Source organism: Periplaneta americana, chromosome 7 (assembly GCF_040183065.1).
Source record: "Periplaneta americana isolate PAMFEO1 chromosome 7, P.americana_PAMFEO1_priV1, whole genome shotgun sequence".
Taxonomy (NCBI): Eukaryota; Metazoa; Arthropoda; class Insecta; order Blattodea; family Blattidae; genus Periplaneta; species Periplaneta americana.
Window position 1 is genome coordinate 121,301,763 of NC_091123.1, and position 23,450 is coordinate 121,325,212.

Sequence of the window (23,450 nt, forward strand, 5' to 3'; positions counted from 1 at the left end):
TGGAAAGGTCACGAATAGAGGACAAACTATGGTATAACTCAAAAGATATCCTCGGTAAAATCAGTCTTCCAAAATATGACAAAGAGAAACAAATATATCTAGTGAAAAAAAAAAAAAATTGAAAAATATCGTGTCACATTGACTTAAATTGACCTCAAAGTTTGGTAATTTTGTTAGAGTAAGAACTATATTACGAATTTAGAACATTATATGATATATAGTATTTCAAAGTTAAGTTTCATTTTTTCAATATTGTTCTTATAACTTAACTGTTTCCCTGTACTGTTTAATATAAATGTTTTATTTGCCAGTGATAAATTAATTTAAGTCATACAGAAAAGTTTTATGTTCAGTGTCAACTTTTGGAGCATGTATGTGTCAGCCTTTGGGACAAAGCGATTTTTGACGTGTCAGCTATGGGTGCAAGTAACATGCTTATTTGAAAAAAATAAAAAAATATATTTGCTCTTCATATAGTCTTTGTTTGTGTGATTCTCCAATTTACAGAAATAAGTACCTTGTCTCTGATACCTGTACCAACTCATATAAATAACTAACTTGCCTGTAATGAAGCAAAATTCATAATTTGTTTCTTAAAGTGTCAGCCTTTGGTACACTTACCTTAGTATGTTTATGTTTCAAGAATGGAGATAAAAAAGTTGTAAACTTTTTGTGCATGTGTTTTAACAAATAAAATATTGTATTATGGTAATGAGGCGTGTAGTTGCAAATTCAGTAAGTCCACTATAAGCACTTTTGAGAAATGCAAGAAAAAATGAAAATTATTTTATTTTTGGCTGATATAAGTTATAATAATTAAAATATACGGTTTATATGCGGAGACAAGAGGAGGACAGAAGATAGTAAAGATTGGATAATGCTGGGTTTGCAGTGAAAGACCTGCCCTTGGGCAGGAATCTATGAAAGAATGAAGTTACAATATAACTGTGAAGAATGGACAATTTCATGTTTTTGACAATTTATGATTGAATTACAAAGTTTTGCATCAACTCAATGGAATTACAAAGTTTTGTAAATCAATATATGAGTGTGTTAGTGAAGAGTGCTACAAATGAGAAAGAAGAAAATGAAATATACTCGTATTGTTACAATTTTCATTAATATTTGACTCAAAATGTGTTACATTAAATATGAAAACATTTCAATGTTTATAAGCCAAACAAAACTGTTAAATTATGTTTCTTCCTTATTCTTAAACTCCAAATCAGCTTCGTCATTAGTTCCAGTGTAAACCTCGTCCTCATCCAAACGCCTTTTTAATTGCAAGCCACTTGATTACTCTGAATGGTTCTCTAATAAAAGATAAGATCTTCATAATTTCGCCACTCTGCTCCAAAATGATCTGCGATAGTAGAATAATTAGGCATTGAGGCGGTGTGTGAAGAAATAAAGGACGAGGAAGTAAACGAGTCAGGAAAGGAATTTCTATATTAAGCAGACAGCGGATTTTCGTTCCCTACACAGCGACACGACATCACGTCCCTTAGCGAAAGGAGGGAGCGTAGCTATGAGTTCGATGACCTCCCTGCAACTGATGTATATACCTAACGTTCAGTATCGAGACCCAAAATTCGCTGTCTGGTAATAAGTGAGGTACTAAGAGAACATGCAGGCAGTAAGTGACTCAGTGAACGAAAGATTGAATCACTGAGTGTGTGAGAGAATAAGTGAATGAGTAAGTGAATGGATGGGAGAATAAAATAGTGACTGAGTAAGTGGTGCGTAAGAGACTGGATAAACTTGTGTTTGAATCATTGGCGTGAGAGAATAAGAGCCGAGTAAGTGAACGAGTAGCGAAACAATAATTAAGTGAGCGAATTAGGGGATATACAGGCAGGTAAGTGATTGGATGAACGAATAAATTAATCATTAATCCCATTGGGTGAGCGGGTGAGGTGTCATATGCGGCCGGTGGGCTCGTACACCTCATCCTCATTCATCCCATGAACTCGGGGTGCACAATAGGCCTCAGTATGGCCGACGTGCAAAGGGTCGTCCCTAACCCGCCCCTAGCCACCTTTACCTAATCCAACCTAACCTATTGATACTTCCAGTGATGCGTTCCACTGCTAATGAACCAACAAAATTGTATATATATATATATATATATATATATATATATATATATATATATTATATATTTTTTTGAAATTATAGAAGTAAACATAATGCTGTAACCTTGTATTAAATTACAATTTTGAATCTAAAATGCATTTTATTGCAAGTAATAAATGGAATCTTAAGATTCATTCTACACGATTCGTGATTTTTTTCATTACATATCGTATTGCGTTGGAAATTTTTAAGGACATTTCGGTTACATCTGTTACTGACACATGTTTCCTTTGAAGTACGTTATTAGTTACTGTGCAAATGTGATACGATTGTTATTCTCCACTGATATATATTATAGCTGTTATTTTGCATTAATGTGTACTACAGTACCTATATCTGTTATTTTTCACAAATAAAATACGTCAACAAGGTCACATTCAATAAGTCACACTCTTCCAGAGTAAAGAATAATCTCTTTCAAAACAGATAGGCCTATATAAGACAAATAGACGCTTACATGACATATTTTACATTGTCTGCTTCTCCCATACTGACTCTACGAGAATGCAGGAACTGCGAGTTTATCTCATCTTAAGAAAAATATACACAGTTTACAGAATTTTACGGAAATAATTGTTAATATTTATTTCAATAACAGGAGGCAATGACGACAGGAACTTGAAATGAATCTTCTTTAGATAGGATATGAGTAGAAAGCTGTGAAAGAAAATTCTTTTACGGATAAATAAAATCTCTTTCACTCCTAGACATGAGACTAAAAAAACTTCAGCCCCGTGGCGATAGTCATAAAAGGAGTAGGCCTAAGTACCTTATTTCAGCATTATAAAAATGATTTCATTTCTATACGTATTTTGAATAACAGTTCAAGAAACTAAAAACGGAAATCTATTTAAAAAAGGTTAGAATACTAACCACTGGATAACAGAGTATGAGGGTTAAATTCGGCTTAAGACGATGAAATCTCTTGGAAGGAAGTAACGGTTGGAGGCCCTTGGGCATAGACTTTGACCCTTTAAAGAACGCTCCAGACAAAAGTTTTCGGTAATTACTAGCCCACGTTGAAATATGGAACTATCAAAATGAGCCCATATTTATGTCTTTGTTCTACTTCCTTGCACCATCATTTAAAAGATATAGACTAATAAATAAACTCATATAGGCTACTATAGACGGAAATTAGATTTAAGTTTCGTTTTCTGAATATTGCACACACAAATGCATATTTCATGTTCTCAAAATTGGGATATTTTAGAGCATTTATGTCTCCTGCTAGTTCAGTAGATGAATGTAATGAATTTTGGATAAATTCAATGATGTATCTCTTCGTATGTTGTATTCGCTACAAATATTACTTCATTCAATATTTCTCTTAAACTATTGGAAATGATTTTAGTCACATTCAATACCTATAAATCAATTGATCCGATAATATTCATATGAAATGTATTAATTAGAGACCGGCAAAATAAGAAGAAAATTTAGCTGAAGTATGAAAATTATTTTGGCAACAAATGAATGTTAAATGGAGCAGATTTACATAATATTTTTTTTACAAAATAAGCTTTCACAGGTTAATAGTTTTGTCTATATTTATTATTCTATCCAATGAAGTACAATAAATGTGCATAATTAAATAGTTGTAAGCAACATCAGACTCTTACCTGAATGCAAGAACTAAATAACTCATTGTTTAAGCTGGGGAGAAGAAAAAAATCTTTCATTGATTGGACTCAACACTGGTTACAATACAACAGAAGTATTTTTTCTATATTTTCTGGTAAAGGTTACACGTTCTGTAAGTTAATAATACTCTGTAAGATGAAAAGCCCATGACGTTGCAAAAAGAGGATATTAAAATACAACAAAATGATTGTTGAAACGCGTTTAAAACACAGAAAAGACTTTCACTTGATTCGAAAAAATTAGCAAAGGTGGAATAAAAGCCATTTAGTCTGTTTGGCTCCTGAAATTCAATGACGCTAAAGTTCAATGAAACTAAAGGGAAATTTAGAGATTTCACTTGCTTTTGGGAATTCCGGAAAGTTGGTGGAGTATGTGACCTTGGTTTATCAAGTATTTCCTGGAAGATTTCTCTTTTCTCTCCTTACGATGTCTGGAAAGCCCGATTCAGTGGTAGTTATAGAAATAGGGTCCTTCTGGGAGATCTTGACACCTTTAAGAAAACTAGCCGTTGCGAGCAGTGTTCCTAGTGAAAACAGTTCGAACTACACGAGATCCGGCGTTGACTATGTAATCTCGTGTACGTGAATCCCGTGCCTCCAATTTATGTTTTACGTTCACGGAAGGCAATAAACACAAAAATGTGAGTTACACTTTTCTTTTTGGTCGTGAAATATAAGGTACCATCTTTAGTTTATTGTACTTTGATTGGACATGCGTGATATTAATAGATGCACAAATTATTGTATGCACATTTTACAGATTGGTAAAGACGTTAAAGTGATTATCCTCCATATTTATTTCGGGTTTGCTGCTGTCGTCTTTTGAATGAAGGTGTATCTCGTGGAGAACTCGACATGTGTCGATTTCGCTTGTGGTCCTTCTTAGATGACATGAGGGACTGTCTATCAACGTTTGTTGCTTTTTTCTTTTGTCTTTGGTGAATTCGCAACCCTTCATAGAGCTTTTTAGTGTCACTTTGTCCGTCTATCTGTTTTTCTCTCTATGTGTTGCTTGCATGTATGAAACTACTTATGTTCCATTCAACAAAGCTTAATTAATCTTAGATATATTGTAATTTTCATCGGACAAAAGGAAAAAGTCACAACTCTTCATAAAACATTAAAAATCAATAGTTCGGTACATCCTTCGCCTTGATTCTAAAGGCTATATGAATTAACAATTATTAATAACGTGAGAGAAATTAGCATCCTGATGTACTGCAGGATAATATGTTTGATTACGATCTGGTTATAGCCAATAATTGACATGAAATTCGCGTTGAAGAAGACATTACCACTTCCCCAAGAACATAACAGACATCATCTACGCAAGGACATTTAGGTTTGCCTAATTCTTCGCCTATTGATACTTCCTTTGAAGAACTGTCACCAGTTCCGCTGCTAACACTTCATTGGTGACAAAAACGAGAACTGCAAGACTCAGACGTAATAACGTCTGAAAATTATAGGAATCAGCTGAAGAAGACTAAGCAGCAAAAAGAAGTTAGGCTTTCCCACAGATGGAAGCCATCCCATGCTCGGCGTGTATGGGGAGAGAGCTACTTCATCAACAATTTGGACAATTCCAAGAAAACTATTGTGTCGCGTATAGTATATTACTACAATGACAATGCTACCGAATTTTGTTTTGTGTGTTGGAGAATGCCAAAAATTGTTTAATGAGTGGAAAATGACACCGATGAAAAATTCACATGTTATCAACGTCAGTAAGATTATTATACAATATTTAGGTATATTTCAGGAGCAAAATTTGTATTGTAAATATTGGGGTTTAAAGTGTATTTGTCATACTATGTCGAAATTTCCCCCATTATGGCACAAGTCGACACTTCGGCATCGATTTGTATTTTTTAAATACAGATATATAAAATGGTCACATATGTACCAGATATTTGACATGTACGGAAAAAATATCCATACATATTAGATGAAAAAAAAAATAGAATAAAATTTGCATAAATTGGTCCCAAAATTAAATTTTATTCCTTAGCGTGTCGAGATGTCCCTAAACTACACTATTAATTAATGGGGAAAAAAATCGTTCCACTGTGTTCTCTGAAGAAATCATAAGTTCAATTCGAAGTTCAAATATCCAAGATAGTATTTTCCTCCTTGACGACGATCCTATTATAATCTCAGGGACTGTAAATAAAGAGACAACAAGATGTAGATACCTTACACTCGGCATGCTTTCTTCACCTCTTTGCAACAAAGAAAGTTTTACATTATCTTTTCATTGTACTCTTGTAGTTGTATTGCATTTCTGGTGATGTGGAAAAGAAGACTTGATGGCCTTAACTCCACCAGAATGAATGAATGAATGAATACTAAGTAAACAAGTAGCCTAGTAACCTACTATAAGTAAATAAGCAAGCAAAACTAGTAGCCTAGTAACCTACTGTAAGTAAATAAGTAAGGAAGTAGGTAAGAGCCGAGGTCTTCCCTACCACTAGGAGCAGAATTCCTGGCTAATTTTTGGCGTTGGACCTCGGACTCATTTCGCCTTCATTAGTATCATTCCATTAATCATCTCAATAGTTTACAGGTCGACCACGAGGACGTGATTCCAGTATTCGCTTATAGATGGCATCTGTCTGCGGGAGCTGCACATATCCAGAAAAGCCGCAGGGACTTCAATAAGCGGACTGTGGTTAGATCGGATAGTGTTGCTCCCTCGGATAGATGGCGCCTTGGTGAGTCGTGAAATCGACAGTGGCATGGCCTTCTGGTGAAGCATGCAGCATATTCAGGCACATGAATTGCGAACAGATGCCATCGATCTAAGGAGGCTGTAGAATAATATCATACGCAGGCGGAGAAACGGTCTCCACGCAGAACTGGATGCTATGGCTGAATCGATACAATAGCACCATGCAATGAATCATGCGCTTGAAGAGCGATCCTAAACTGACTTCAGCAATCATTCCAACATAAGAAGGTTGCACAATAAGCCTAAAGCTGCGGTGCTTGCCTGCTGGCTGTCCTTCAGAGAGAGAATACGTAACTAAATAAATAAATAAACGAATTAAATAAAATAAAGGAATAAATAAGTAAATAAATAAATAATTTTATAAATGGTACCAAATAGTGCTATCGAATAGAAACCTGACGTTCCAGAAACGTCCATTAGGCTCATACTTTTATCTGACAACGCGTTCTTGAACAAAGAAAATGATCTTCCTACGGCACAAGAAGTGACAGATGCAATATTAAGCGAAGAAATTTGGGACAAAATAAGGTAAAATTGTTAGTATTTTGCATTTTCGCATGACCATGACCCCATTGGGAATCGAAAGTGCGACCTCTCACCATTTAGACACAAGATCTCTTCTTACAGTTTCAACAGGAGCCATAACAACACTTCACAGTTCGAGACAAATGTATAATAAATTGCAGTTTGCAGTATGCTGCTTCTGTCTTCCTTCCTTTCAGCATTTTAGCCTCAGGCTTGTGACGAGCGAGAGTTGTAAGTTGGAAATTCCAGTGTAACAAAGGAATAGCGTTTAGTGTCAAGTCCAAAGAGGCTACTGTAGTTGCCAGGTACAATGCCACGAAACCATAACAGTTTTTCTTTTTTTTATCAACAGACAAATTAATAACGTGGAAATACCAGATTGTACGAAGCAAAGGTCTGGAGAATTGATAGAGGACCTGAAAACAAGCAATAAAGTTCATATAAACATACGGCCAATTTCGCTTACTTTTTTTAGTTATAGTCATTGTTTGTGGTGTACATAATATCTGTGATGATAAAGTTGAATTTACAACTTACAATACTTTTTTCATATACAGAAATTTCTAACTTCTACAGAAAGTGTTCAAAATGGCCACCATGAGCTCTAATACAGGCTTCTGAGTCTCACATCATCGACTGCTTTACTCTCTCCCATATTCCAGGCGTCTGCCGTATCTGCTGATATCCTTCAAGTCGCTGGAGAAGAATTTCTACGTCATGAATAGGTCTGGAATACACAATGGCCTTTAAATTACATCTTAAGTAGAAATTGAGTGGATTGAGGTCAGGGGAACAAGCAGGCCAGGATGTCGGTCCCTCACGACCTATCCATTTATTATGGAATCGCTGATTTAAAATTGGTCTAGCAGCAAGAGCAAAATTCTCACATTCTCGATTGCTGCTATGTCTCTGGTGCTGCTCCAGCTATTACCCTCAATATGATTGAGGACTCGTTCCTCTAAGTTAGGTGTTCTGGTGTTCCTTGGTCTTTTACCATCTGAAACTTTTTTTTTAAGTACCTGTTTCCACAAGACAGCATATATTATTTGGAACGTCTAGTTGTTGAATAAACGTCTATTAGGAAATTGTTCAGCATACAAACGTCTTACTTCATTTACATTGCAATTAGCTCCTCCATACATGTGATGCATTTCTGCCATTTCCTAATTAGAGTACTCCATTTTGATTACTAGTTGTAATGTAATTATTGTTACACTCAAAATAACAAATTTTCACAATTATCAATCAAAGTTCTAACATATGCCTTGTGTTGATTTTGTTATGACAACTGTCATCAGGTGGCTTTGAATACGAAACAAACCAACAACGACTTGAATATAGAAGAAAATTACATGTGGTTTGTTTATCATCATAGATATTATGTACATCATAAACAATGAAAACAGCTGTTGCTTTATTCCGTGCTGCAACAGGGAATGACTGTCTAGGCAGCCACCTTCATCGCCTAGGTATGTTACCAAATCCATATTGTATCCTCTGTAATACCTTGGACGTCATGGACGGTGATCACATCAAAAATTGCTCATCACTCTCAGCTAGCAGTCTTGTGGACAGATACTGGGTGGCCAGAGAAAAAATGATGAATTTCTAAACTATTTACTTTTAAGTTGTTCTCTTGTAATTGCCTTTATTTGTGGCCGGGAGGAAAAAAGTCTCAAGTCAATTTTTTGTAAAAAGGAGATTTTTATAATATAAAACGGAATAAAGTATTAAAATAAATATTCTTAAGTCCTTTATTCTGTGTGTGCTCGACTCAAAAAGTACTTAGACATTTGGTAACGCTCTATAAATCCAGTCAGGAATCTTATTTGACTTTAACCGTTTTACCAGATTGTAGAAAATTGTTTCAGCTTTCAGAATACATAAAATTCTCATTTAAAAAAAAATTGACTTAAGACCTTTTTCCTCCCGGCCACATATTCTCTGTTTCTTTTCCTTTTGGCCATTGTAGGCCTAAGGTTAATAACATTAAATGTCAATTATCCCTGCATTAAATAAATAAATAAATAAATAAATAAATAAATAAATGACTATCTAAAAAACTAAGCGAAATTAACCATATGTTTATATGAACTTATTTGCTTGTTTTCAGATCCTCTATCAATTCCCCAGAGCTTTCCCACATGTTTTGTATACACTAAAGCCAGAAAAAAGTGATATAATATGCAATAGCATCATCATCGTCCTAACAAGTATTGGGCCTAATGGCCCGTTAAGGTCTCAAGCTATCTGTTTAAAGGTCTTCCTAGTGTTCCCTTTCCTCTTGGACAGTAGGTAGAAATGTGACGGGGAATGCGAGTCCTTTCCATGCGTGAACATGTTGCTGCCAGTTAGTTCCGTAACTATAGATGTAATCCAAAATAGAAGATATTTCAAGCTCTTGAAGAACATCTTCGTTCCTCCTGCGGTCTAATCTAGCATAGCCAGCTGTTCTTCGCAGGAATTTATCTCGTTGGCTACTATTCGGATTTTATCTCTTTCCCAATATACGCTATTAAATATAAAACCTTCAAAATATTCATGGATTTGTTCTTAAAAAAGGACAAAGCATGCACAAATGCACGGAAAAAGTACGGTTATTTGGAATCGATGTCATAAAATGAATATTTGCAATGTTCAATAAGTGTAACCAGCTGTATGAAAACATGCATTTTCATGAAATCCGGGCTCTAATCATGACCGTCTAACCACTTTATTGAAAGAACTAGTCCATTAAATGCATATTGCCTCTTTGTTTAAGTATTGGGTTATTTATTCAAGTTGTAAAAGAAGTTATTTAGAGAGAAGACGAAAATATATAGGTCTATATATCATACACTCTTATTAATGTACAAGGAAGCACGTGGCATCCATTACAGTTATATTGATGACATAATTATACATAAATTTAAACAAGGTCAACTAATTTCGAATAACTCATATTTACCAATTCTCAGCAAAATACAGGCTAATGAAATAATTTAGAATTTTTTGACGTGAAATACGTTTATTCAGACCTTGAGAGTATTGGCGAATTTGTTTGATCAAGTGCGAAATATGCAGCGGCTTCTGCACAGAGGCGTCATAACAAGCTTTAAAAAGAGTTAAATAAGATTCGCTAATCATAACATCAAGCGGATCACAATGAAGAACTCCTGCTGTATGTTGCTTTCTTTGCTGGTATGCTTTGTCTTCGCGGGTAAGAAACTGTCGCACTGCTCTTTTTTCTGCTTACATAGGCCTATTTTCTCCTTATGAAGTTATGAGTATTTAGGTTATTATTAATCGAATGCAAGCTAAGAAAAACTACATGACGATAGATATCTATTATAAGTAGGAGGCGGATGTTGATGTTGTTCAGTCAACTGTCCGAAGACAGGTTTGAACCTCATAAGTGAGATCAATAAGACATCACTCACGAGGAAACTCAGTCAGGACATAACGGGATAGGTTGGCCAGTTCCTTTCCCCTTCAATTGCATACATCGCTGACTACAGTCCATACAAAACTAGAAGGGTATTGACAGTTCTCTCTCGCACACGCGAAACGGGAGCGGCGTTGTGAAGTTGTGCGGTAGTGCAGTGCGGCTCTTTGCGCCGCCTGTCTGCAGTGTCGGAACTAAGCAGCTGACGCGAAATCGTTATCTCATAAATTTGTATCATATGGTAGTCTTGACCAGACTAATAATGATGATGATGATGATGATGATAATAATAATAATAATAATAATAATAATAATAATAATATAGTCCTTGACCAGACTAATAATGATGATGATGATATAATAATAATAATAATAATAATAATAATAATAATAATAATAATAATAATAATCAACACTTCCGAACAAAGCACGTGCTCGCTGCGAAACAGTCGGCAACGTTGACCTGTTGTTATGATCTCTGATTGGCCAGTTTGAGCGGTTGCCATGGTGACACTTAGAAAGCGCTGAACTGTCAATACCTTTCTAGTTTTGTATAGACTGTAGTAACGTATTTATTGCTATGAATAAATGTTAATTTTACTTTAGTTTAAAAACCATATCTTATTCTGTGTTGCAGTGTACTACCTTGTCCACCGTGAATTTGTATTAATTGAGAATTATTTCTTAATACAAAAAAAAAAAAAAAAAAAAAAAAAAAAAAAAAAAGATCCAGAAGGGTATTTTTTTATTTATTTTAGAAAACAATGCACTCTTTTGTGTTCATTATCTGCCCACATACAGTTCCCTATCTTTAATTTATTAACTTTTAAAGTCCTTTTCTAAACTTTTAGGGTATTTTATTGGTAATTTTTCATCTGTTTTTAGGTTATTAACATCCGTCCCCTAATTATCAGAATATAAATTCATAGGAAATTCTATGCATTCACTTTAAGCAAATGTCTCAGGAGAATGAATATATTAAGAGTGAATGACGTCAGCATTAACTCATAAACTGCATAGCCATGTTAGTGTGAAGAGGGTGAATGAAAAATCACTTAATTAAGTGGGTGACTGAGTAAATAACAAATAGGGCCTAAATGACCAGTGAACAAATGAGTTAATAACGAGTAGCAGGTCACAGTGTAGTAGTGTAAGGGTAATGGGTGGGACTCGTGTTCCGAGGTAGCGCTCGGGCCTGGGTTCAAACCACATGTATAAGGCGAATTCACCGTCTTTCTCGCCAAATTCATTTTTGCTATCACCAATCCGACAAATGCTGGGTAATTTGTAGTTGATAGAGAGTCGTTAAATAACAGTATAAACGGTAGTAGTTTTCTTAATGACGCTTTCAACTGTAGCCATTAATTTGTGCCGAAATTAATCCTCTGCTGGGTACGTTGAAGAACTTGCAATACGTTGAAGTTATACACTTGGGGTCTTTAAGGATACCTAAATTTTTACTAGAAATATTGTGGTTGTATAATATCACTCAATTGTAGTCATTAAGGACACAAATCATTATCATGAATCACAATATCTTCCATAATATCAACACACTATTTATTAGACTAACCCTTATTCTTTGCTAGGCATGTTGGAGAACGTAGATGATGAGCACTTGCGGTCTTCAAAGACCCCTGCATATTTTTTATAATAAATCTTGTGTTTATAAATTATCACTTCATTGTAGTCATAAAGACATATATCACCTAATTTTATAATAATTATTTGCAATTGTTTTCACTATATTATTTTTTTATATAACAAACAGTTAAATGGTATTTCCATCCGGGTCCTGAAAAGCATCAGGTGCCTGTGTAATGTATTTTTAAATTTCAGATCAATTGATAAATGATCACTTCATTGTAGTCAAAGAGACATACTGTAAATCATATTCCATTATTATAGTTATTTGCAACAGTTTTTTTTTATTTCGGATGGGTGAGCGACTTAGGACAGATAGGCGAGTAAGAGATCGGATGGATGAGTGAATGAACGAAGAGAATAATTGGGCGAGTAAGTGAATGAGCAGGAAATCAAGAGAAAGGTGAATAAGTGAATTAGTGACTGAGTGAATGAGCGAGAGAGCGGTCTAGATAGAGCAAACAGATTAGTAAAAAATCGGATCAATGAGTGATTCAGTCAGCGAATGCCTATGAGAATAAGTGAGAGAGTAAGTGAATAAGTCAACGATAGAGAGAAACACGAGTAAATGAACTGGTGAATATGTAAATGAATGGGTTCGTGAGACATTAAGAGAATAAGCAGGCAAGTAATTGACTGGGTGAATGAGTGACTGAATCAGTGAAGGCCTAAGAGAATAAGTAAGCGAGTAAGTGAATAAGTCAGCGATAGATGGAAAGATGAGTAAATGAACTGGTGAATATGTAAATGAATGGGTCCGTGAGATATTAAGAGAACAAGCAGGCAAGTAATTGACTGGGTGAATGAGTGACTGAATCAGAGAACGCCTAAGAGAATAAGTAAGCAAGTAAGTGAATAAGTCAGCGATAGATGGAAAGATGAGTAAATGAACTGGTGAATGTGTAAATGGATGGATGTGTGAGAAACTAAGAGAACAAGCAGGTAAGTAATTGACTGGGTGAATGAGTGACTGAATCAGTGAACGCCTAAGAGAATAAGCGAGTAAGTGAATAAGTCAGCGATAGATGGAAAGACGAGTAAATAAACTGGTGAATGTGTAAATGGATGGGTGTGTGAGACACTAAGAGAACAAGCAGGTAAGTAATTGACTGGGTGAATGAGTGACTGAATCAGTGAACGCCTAAGAGAATAAGTAAGCGAGTAAGTGAATAAGTCAGCGATAGATGGAAAGACGAGTAAATGAACTGGTGAATGTGTAAATGGATGGGTGTGTGAGACACTAAGAGAACAAGCAGGTAAGTAATTGACTGGGTGAATGAGTGACTGAATCAGTGAACACCTAAGAGAATAAGTAAGCGAGTAAGTGAATAAGTCAGCGATAGATGGAAAGATGAGTAAATGAACTGGTGAATGTGTAAATGGATGGGTGTGTGAGAAACTAAGAGAACAAGCAGGTAAGTAATTGACTGGGTGAATGAGTGGCTGAATCAGTGAACGCCTAAGAGAATAAGTAAGCGAGTAAGTGAATAAGTCAGCGATAGATGGAAAGACGAGTAAATGAACTGGTGAATGTGTGAATGGATGGGTGTGTGAGACACTAAGAGAACAAGCAGGTAAGTAATTGACTGGGTGAATGAGTGACTGAATCAGTAAACGCCTAAGAGAATAAGTAAGCGAGTAAGTGAATAAGTCAGCGATAGATGGAAAGATGAGTAAATGAACTGGTGGATGTGTAAATGGATGGGTGTGTGAGACACTAAGAGAACAAGCAGGTAAGTAATTGACTGGGTGAATGAGTGACTGAATCAGTGAACGCCTAAGAGAATAAGTAAGCGAGTAAGTGAATAAGTCAGCGATAGATGGAAAGACGAGTAAATGAACTGGTGAATGTGTAAATGGATGGGTGTGTGAGACACTAAGAGAACAAGCAGGTAAGTAATTGACTGGGTGAATGAGTGACTGAATCAGTGAACGCCTAAGAGAATAAGTAAGCGAGTAAGTGAATAAGTCAGCGATAGATGGAAAGACGAGTAAATGAACTGGTGAATGTGTAAATGGATGGGTGCGTGAGAGATTAAGAGAACAAGCAGGTAAGTAATTGACGGGGTGTATGAGTGACTGAATCAGTGAACGCCTAAGAGAATAAGTAAGCGAGTAAGTGAATAAGTCAGCGATAGATGGAAAGACGAGTAAATGAACTGATGAATGTGTAAATGGATGGGTGTGTGAGAGACTAAGAGAACAAGCTGATAAATAATTGACCTGGGTGTATGAGTGACTGAATCAGTGAACGCCTAAGAGAATAAGTAAGCGAGTAAGTAAATAAGTCAGCGATAGATGGAAAGACGAGTAAATGAACTGGTGAATGTGTAAATGAGTAGGTGAGCGAGAGACAAAGAGAACAGTAGGAAAGCAAATGATGGTATGAATAAGTGACTGAATCACTGGGCGTCTGAAAGAAGAAGTGGATGAGGAAGCGAATAGGTCAGAGATTAAGAGAAAGACGAGTGAATTAATGAGTGCGTGAATCACGGGAGGAAATACACGAGTGAGAGACTGAGAGATCAAACAGGTTAGTACGTAATACAGTGAATAGCCTATATAACTGAATCATTTGACGTCTGAGAGAATAAGTGATCAAGTAAGTGAATGAGCAAGTGAACCCAAAAGTGAGTGACAATGTAAGTGATGGGATAACTACATGATTCATTCACAAAGAGTCTGGGAAAGTTACGTCAGTCAGAGATTGAGAGAAAAGATAAGATAAGTAAGTGAACTGGTGAGTAGGAAAGTGAATATGTGAGGGTCTGATAGAACAAACAGATGAGTGGTATCGGATTATTGCATTATTAAATCATTAGGCATTTGAATCAATACGTGGGCAAGTAAGTGAATGTGTCAGAGATTGAGACAAATGCGAAAATGTGAGGGTGAAGTGGTCGTGATTGAGGCCCCACGTTGGGCGCCATTTGAGGGTGGTATGGTTATTGTGACCACACGTTGGAGATGATGTACGGCTGATGTCCCTCACTCATATCAGCCTACTAGTCCGCGGCTGTCAGCACTCGTCCTTCGAGTAGCGCGAATAGGGTAGGCAGATTTATTATGGTTTTAAGTAGTGGGCGCCAGCCCACCCTATTTCGACGCTCGGTGTTGCGTGAGATTCACTCAGGGTAGCCGAGGTACGGTTGTGGTGTAGGATGATGTCGGGAATAATTTGGTACTTATATAAAAGGCAGTGTAAACTCCAAAACTATAAGTTTATTGTCGTATTCACTTGGTAAACCCTAGAGTATGTATTTCCGGCTGACTTATAATTCAATCGTAGGTCGCACTTCTGTATCGACTCTATGGCAGCTCTGAATAAGCTCTATCCGATACTATAAATTAAATACTCTGTCCAGTACACTATGATCGAAGCTCCTAAACGTTGACGAGTAGTCTCGCCGATGACAAAGTTCTATCTATCGAGTCTTCGGCGGAAGAAAGACTATTAAGTTGGGCCGCCGACACCAAAAATCTCAGTGTGTGGGGCCGTCGACACGAAAAGAAGTAGTAGTAGCTCTCCGCGCCCCGTCACCCTTATTTATAAAAACCTATCCTACGCTAAAACTAACTATCCTATTGGTTAACAACTACGTCACTTAACCGGCCTAAAATCTATTCTCTATTGGTCCAAAGTGACCTCATAAGCTGAACCACGATCTCTTCTTATTGGGCGCGAAATACGTTATCTCTAAATTTAGACTTTGGACTTCCCACAACATCAAATTAGTTTGTAGATCATTCGAGAATGCCCGTCGTTTTGGAAAATCCGAGCTTTGCAATAGCTTTCCCACGGGTCCAGTCCAACTCTCGGATTTTACGCCTCAACGAGTCTCTATATACAAAACCCCGCACAAGGTGGCCATAAATATGTCCTATTCTGACAAGTGACGAGAGGAAGCGAAACATCTGCGTGGGAAGCTAATTCTAACCAAGTCGCCAGAACATCCCCGCGAATACATGTACCGGTAACAAAAAATATAGAGATATCACTTCGCTATTAAATCGGTCTCTCCCTCTCCTAATTACCGCTTCAAATGTGAATAGGTGACTGGGAGAATAGATGGACGAACGAATAAACGACATATAGAATAAGATTACGAATATAACAGGAAAGGAACACAGAGTTAAAGAATGAGTAAGTGATTGAAATAACAAGTAGAGGAGGAACTGGATGAATCAGTGCGTAAGTGTGAGCGACTGAGAGTGATAATAGACTATTTCTAACTGCCGGCTCAAGGTCAAGCAATGGACTACATTTGCCACGTGTGCTTACCCCAATCCTGGACCATTCTCTTTAACTAAAGTCAGTTGGGACAGCCGTGATTACCAGTGCTTCAGTTCACAGTTTTCAGTTCAGTGATTTGTGCGTGGTTTGTACTTTTGTACGTGACCTTGAACTGCCAGTTCGAAATGCACAGATAACAGTAAGTGAAGGATGAGCAAGCGAATGAATGAGGAAGCGTCTGAGAGAAAATCTGAGTAAGTGACTCGATAATGATACTGTTATGTAGGATGTATGTATTCTTCACTTCAAAATTCCTTAGCATGTGATGTAGACAGCAAGATTTTTCTGTCGTTCTTTATTTCCGGAATAACAGTAACTTAATATTATGATTCTAAATAGTTTAATCGTGTTTATTTTATAGACAAAGTTCCAGAAATAATCGAACCAGTTGAAGGAGTAAATCAATCCGGTGAAACAGTAAGCCAACCCACACCTAAAGCCAACGTCGATGCCTCGACTGTCATCTTCCGACTCTACACGAAGTGAGTGGCGTATGTAGACATAAGTTGAAAAGTGAATCACGCTATTTTTTGTCATTTTTCTTCCACCAGTTTCTTTTATAAAATACAGAAAATATAATTGTGATAGAATATGTGAACATGTGAATGGAACAGAATTCTCATGTTCAGCAGACCTACCTTTCTAACGATTTCTTCCAGTGTTGGATATGAGCAGACAATATAGGCTCTTGTATGATAAACACATGTTTAATTCAGTAAACTGCTATTATATGCTAATTATAAGTGAACCGACGTCTTCAACATATCTGAGTGCATTTCGTCGGTCCGTGCTCCGAATTTCTGGGCATGTTTGAAATTTTCACTACTACTGTACTATCACAAACTTGGTCTCGTAAGTTTCGTAATTTAACTCGCAGATAAATTGCATTTTCATCTACTGATACCATAGTCTTTAAACTACAGTACAGAACGAGGTACCGTTCGCTTTCGTATCTCAAGTCACACTGACCCAATGGGCCCTGATTCATACCGCGAGTCGTGCCATTTTTGCCGCAACTCTCACGCATCCGTTCCAACCGGTTTAGCCCCGGTTCACACGAGCAGAATATCTGTGGAACGGCAGCCGCTCGGCGGCCGCACCATTTTCTATGGCACACTAATTTAAATGTAGCAGTTCACACAGGATGGACAGTCTGCGGCAGCGGAACGTCTCCGCATGCCAGCCGCATCGCCCATAGCGGAACGGACGCCGCACGGTGGCCGCAAGTTCGCTATGGGCTATTGAATTATATAGCATCAATCATACGAGCGGACGCGGCAGTTAGGCTGCGAGTGTCCAGACGACATATCTTGGCTTTCACGAGAGCAGGACTCGTTATCTTAGGCATGCTTTGACCCTTTGTGTGTCTATAGGCCTATATGCGACGATTGTCCAAATCCGACAGGTGACCTGAGTGACATTCGTGAATCTGATGCTGACAGGAGGGCCATCATGCATCAGTCCCTAATAGAGCTAGGTCCCATTTCACGGACAAGTAGCCTGATAAGTCTCAGGGGCCGGAGTCCCAAGCCCTTCCTGTCATCGTCGGCTGACAAATAGGCATCCTATCTGAGCCCCAAACCTTTCCTATATCAGCATCGGAAATCCGTAAGCCCTTTTACTATTACAGATGACAGATGAGGGGAAAGTGGAGCGTGTCGGTGGAATGATAGAGGGAAACGGGAGTACCCCGAGAAAAACCCTCTTTAACGTCTGCTTGAGTCACAGTCGACATATCACACGTATATCTTAGTACTGGCTGTTGCAATTTTTTTTTTTAACTTGTAGTGGTGCATTGCACATTGTGATTGTATTCGATGAGTGATATAGATGTAGAGAAAGTTGACGTTGAGGTGATCGAAAATAAGAAAAGGCTATATATATATATATATATATATATATATATATATATATATATATAATAGGACATTCAAAATGAAGAGTACAAGGACAGAAACAAAAAATGTTCAGCATGGTATGAAATTTGTTGTGTACTGTTTCTCACTTTCATGGAACATTCTGGCGCAGAAAGGAAATGTGTTAATAAATAGTCCTTGTCAAATATTTCTCGCATAAGCCTATACAATAATACATAAATTATTTTAATTTCTGACCTTGTTGATAAGCGACATATGTTCTCTATCCAATTATTATAAATAAATAATTAATGTAGCTCCTACAGTTTCCGGCTGAATATTGCTGATCTAGTGATGCTACGATATACATATGACATCCGGTGATACCATCACTTAACTTAAAAAAAAACTAGTTCACATGACTTATGCCCCACACTTCATATTTGTTCATCATTATAATCATCATTGAGACCAGGTGGCCTGTTTCGGATAACAAATGAAAGTCGTCCGTCAAACGTTTTAATGGTTTACCCAGTCCTCCCTTCCCTCTCAGCTGCTAATTCAAAATTTGTAGAGGTATCCTGTTTCATTCGTCTTGATATAATATGTTGTACCGAATATTTGTTGTTTCAGTGAAAATCCGTCGACCTACACGGCTATCATTATTGGCGACGATTCTACCGTCACAGGCTTGGATACATCATTGCCAACAAGATTTTACATACATGGCTGGAGGTCAAGCGCTGATAATGGGGAATTTTTAAAAGACGGTAATGTATCAATAATACAGAGTTAACTCTAAGAATAATAGTTATTTATGAGACTAGTTTGTAAAGATTCTTTTTTTATTTTGGCACGAATGTGTATCATACAATTTTTTTCTACGATATCACAAATTTAAAATAATTAAATTAATATTTCAAGTTACAAGATCATGATGTCATAGCCATCTAAACTCATAACCATTAAGAAATAAGTATTCATGGAATGAAGCTTGTATCATTCATGATCACGATTTCATGGCCGTTTAAACTGGCCATAATCAACAAAGCAGTTAGAAACGTTGAACGTCGTATCTTGTTGCAATGAGTACAGCATGTAACTACAGAATAATAAAGGTAAAATGTACGTGATATGAATGTTAATTTGTTACTTACTTGTGTTTCACGTAATATTTAAGTAGTGAAAGATCGAGGTACTGCATTAATTTCTTACTGAATAAAGTTTGTACATTGAATGTTACATTTTTCTTGGCAGTGGTAAGTGATTACTTACTTTTTTAAGCACTATTGTTTTAAAGGCTCACTTTAGGCACTGTTAACAGTGGGTAAAAAGCAACTTTAAACACTATCATGGAAAAAATATATATATTATCCATATGCCTTCACCTTTCCACGCTGCATATTATTTCATTTTAAATTATTCTAATAATCACTACTTACTACTATGTAATTTACGTAAACCGTAACTCTATTATTTCAAAATTGTGAGAAAATAGAAGGTAAATAGTGTTTTAGTGTATGTGTGGAATGAAATTTATTAGAAATTTAATAGGAATGAAATTTTAAGGTAACAAGATAATATAAATCTACTATAAAATAAATAAAATAAAATAAAACGAAATTACACGAAAGAAAATATAACAGAATAAAATAAAATAAAGCAAAACATAACAACAAAAAATAAATTAAAATACAGCGGACTACATTTCGCTCTAAATCTCATCAATTTTTAAAGCTATTCGTTTGACATTTTTAAGACAGATTATAGTAATATACGTTACAAGAGCGGTATGTTGACGTTTTCATAGTCGAGGAAAAGATTGAAAAAGTGAAACGTAGTTGATCTTTTTTAATTTCCGAGAACATGAAAACAAACATACCGCTCGTGTATCGTACATTATTTTCTGCGAAGATCGTTTATTACATACCTGAAAGACGAATTTCTAATTAGTTGCAATGAAATCTCCATGTTGGTTTCTGTTTAATGACGGCAACTTCGGAAAACCAAAATATCTTTCTTCAACATTGTTGCTATAAAATGTTTTCTATGTTTACTATACTCCAGCAGGCCGTGATATACGTCTGTCTTTTTTTACCCCCAGTCTACAAATGCGAACTTAAAACAAACGGTAAGGTTATGTAATGATTTATTTTTCATTTTAATATTTTAACAATATTATTTATATAACATATTGCAGTAATAACATCAGCATCTGTAATCTTGTTGATTTTTTTCACGGCTTCAGGAATGCAATAAGTTTCGTGGAGTAGCAGACTTTACTTAATTTTTGCAAATATTTAAAAACAATAATTAACATTGGAATTTAGGTGAAATTGTAGTGGTAAATTTCCAATTTATAATTATTTTATGTTAAACGTCTCTAAAAAATAATATGTTAAAAGCCTAAAGCAGTAAAATAAATGTCGCGCTTAAGCGGTAAGAAGAGGGAAATTGTTATGTGTGTTACGTTGGGAATACTGAATGTGGTATTTCACACTTAGCGCGTATTGGTGCTGTGCGGAAAACAAGCAAATACGCACGATCTCGCACAAAAGAATCTTTCGTGAACATAACGTCTAAATTTTAATACCCTTGGGAACATATTGTTGTAATAATGTAATAAAATATTTTGAAAAAAAAAAAAAATCTTGTGAAAAAAATTTAAAACACTGAAACATAAGTGCCAGCTTTTCTCATAAACTAGTGGAAAAATTTGAATGTATTGTTTACACAGAGTACAGACCACATTTTAATTTTGGTAACTACAATCGTATTCCTATGTCAGTCTGCGAACGAGATAGGAGGAGCATTAATTCAAAACGCATTCTCTCCACGCTCGGAAAAATTTCTGTTTGAAGCATATTTTTGTATTATAATGCGGGATATCGAATACATTAACATGTTGTTTTCAAATCGTAATTTCTCCCAATGTAATATAATATGGAAAACAGCAAACAGGTTCAGAAAGAGTTTTCTCTGTCAATGTGTTCGGATAAAAGCGCAAATTCTTTATTACATACGGCGCAGAGAGCTTGTGTCCTTGCGCATGCGTGATGGTTGTCTGCCGTTGCATATTACTGCTAACTAGTGATGGGCGAAGTTGTTCTTTTCCCGGAACAGTTCCGACGGTTCCGGTTCCGAAAAAATACTATGTTCCAAATAACAGTTCCGAAATAACAGTCACCAGTGGTGATGAGTCGGAGTCGTTGAGTCGTTCAAACGAACGGTACAGTACCCTCCCTCTTCACCATAGACAAATAACACCATGCAGCTCACACTGGAGCACTCATAGGCATGACATAGTACACATTCTTATCTATAGATGGCACTGCAATGCACATTCGAATCGATTTTGGAAAATTGCTGTGCATGCGGACAGAACTCAAAAGCTTAATGTTAGTAATTACACAGCTGTTGACTACAAGGACAGAATACAACACTTTGTTTTCGTACATAAAGTTATAAAGACATGGTAGCCAACTAAAAAAAAATAACATAACATTTAAAACATATGGTATGTAATTTCTGTTCTCTCTATTACATAATAAAAAAAAAACAAATCATTAATTTTTATTTTCACTTTTCTTAATGCACAGTTATAATAATAATAATAATAATAATAATAATAATAATAATAATAATAATAATAAATATTACAATTTCATAAATAAAAAAGATATATATTGGCAGTACTGAAACCTGGAAACCCCGCAGTGGGTTAGTAAAATGTTGGAATCGCATCTTTACCAAAGTGTAATTTAAACTTCGCATTAAACCTCGCTCTCCAAATCAGTACTTATATAGGTGGTTTCCAACAAATAATGCTACAACATTTTTGTCGTTCTTTGATAACAGAGAAGATAGCACAAAAACTTGTGCTTGTCAGACTTAACCTCAACAAACGACATACAGAAATTGTAACTAAACCACTCATTACCATTTACGACTTTAACCTTTGTATAGAATCAGCTGATCAATGAATTAATAATAGTATGCGTACTTTATGACTTTGTAGAATGTTTATAAAACAGAATTAGTCAACTAATGGTGAAATAAACCATAAAGCGGGAATCAATATTACAGATTATTGAATACTTACTATAACATTACAGATGATTGGCCAGTCTTACAAATGTTGATATTAAAGTTCGCGCCACCGCAAGGATTTCAATGTCCATGCGCCCCCCTCCAACCACGTGAGAGTTTCAAGTACAGTGTAACTGCAGCTGTCGTTGGTTCATCGGAACAAGCTCCGACGTTCCGACTGTTATCTCGGAGTCGGAACATACCTTGTGCAACGCGGTACTGCGAGCCCGCAACAGCTGGGCAAGTGAGCAGCTCGTAGTCGGAATACTGTTATTTCGGAACAGGAGGTTCCGACCTACTGTTCATTTTTGCAACAGTTCCGAGGGAGTCGGAACATACCTTGTGCCACGCGGTACTACGAGCCCGCAACAGTTGGCAAGTGAGCAGCTCGGAGTCGGAACACTGTTATTTCGGAACAGGAGGTTCCGACCTACTGTTCATTTTTGCAACAGTTCCGAGACCGGAACAGTTCCAAAATAACTGTTGTGTTATTTTTTACCCATCTCTACTGCTAACAATCAGTCACTCACTCTGCACGTGTCAAGTATTTTCTTTAGTGTGACTGTCTCGATGACGAGAAAGATGGTGATCAAATTTAAGAAGTATAATGCCCATTGCTTATTTTTTATATTTTAAGACCTTTGAAAAGTCTCGATATGGAGTCGAAAAACGCTTTTTCAGTTCAGGTATATCAAATAAAACTGTTCATTTTCCATTAACTAGTGTTGTGTTATTAGTTCATTTGGATCAAAATGAAAATTGTGCAATAGATTTTGTTTCAAAAATCAAATTTCTCCATCTAGTTGGATCAGATTGTAATTTCTCCAACATATTTTTCAAATTTTCACCGAAACTGGTAATCTCTTCATACCACTAATTTGCTATATAAATTACAGATTAGTTTCCTTCCATGATCCATCACTCATTTTTTTTTTCCGTTGCAGCTTCAAGTTACTTAAAAAAACCGTTTTCTGAAAAATATGTTTCTGTGGAGTAAATGCGTTTTGAATCAATGCTCCTCATATAAGATATCTACTGGAAATTAAAAAATTACATTAATTATACACATTTTCCAAGTTTCCAAAAATAAAATAATTTCTTATTTCAC

At 36.2% G+C, this 23,450-nt stretch overlaps 1 protein-coding gene across 1 annotated transcript in view; it reads left to right on the top strand.

Annotated features, from left to right (window-relative positions):
- LOC138702789 (uncharacterized) overlaps window positions 1-23,450 on the top strand; it is a 110,059-nt gene that overhangs the window by 74,381 nt on the left and 12,228 nt on the right. The window contains exons 9-11 of the mRNA XM_069830087.1: window positions 10,149-10,234; window positions 16,759-16,879; window positions 18,887-19,023. Coding sequence (XP_069686188.1) covers window positions 10,149-10,234; window positions 16,759-16,879; window positions 18,887-19,023 — 344 coding nt within the window. The remainder of the gene's footprint in view (window positions 1-10,148; window positions 10,235-16,758; window positions 16,880-18,886; window positions 19,024-23,450) is intronic.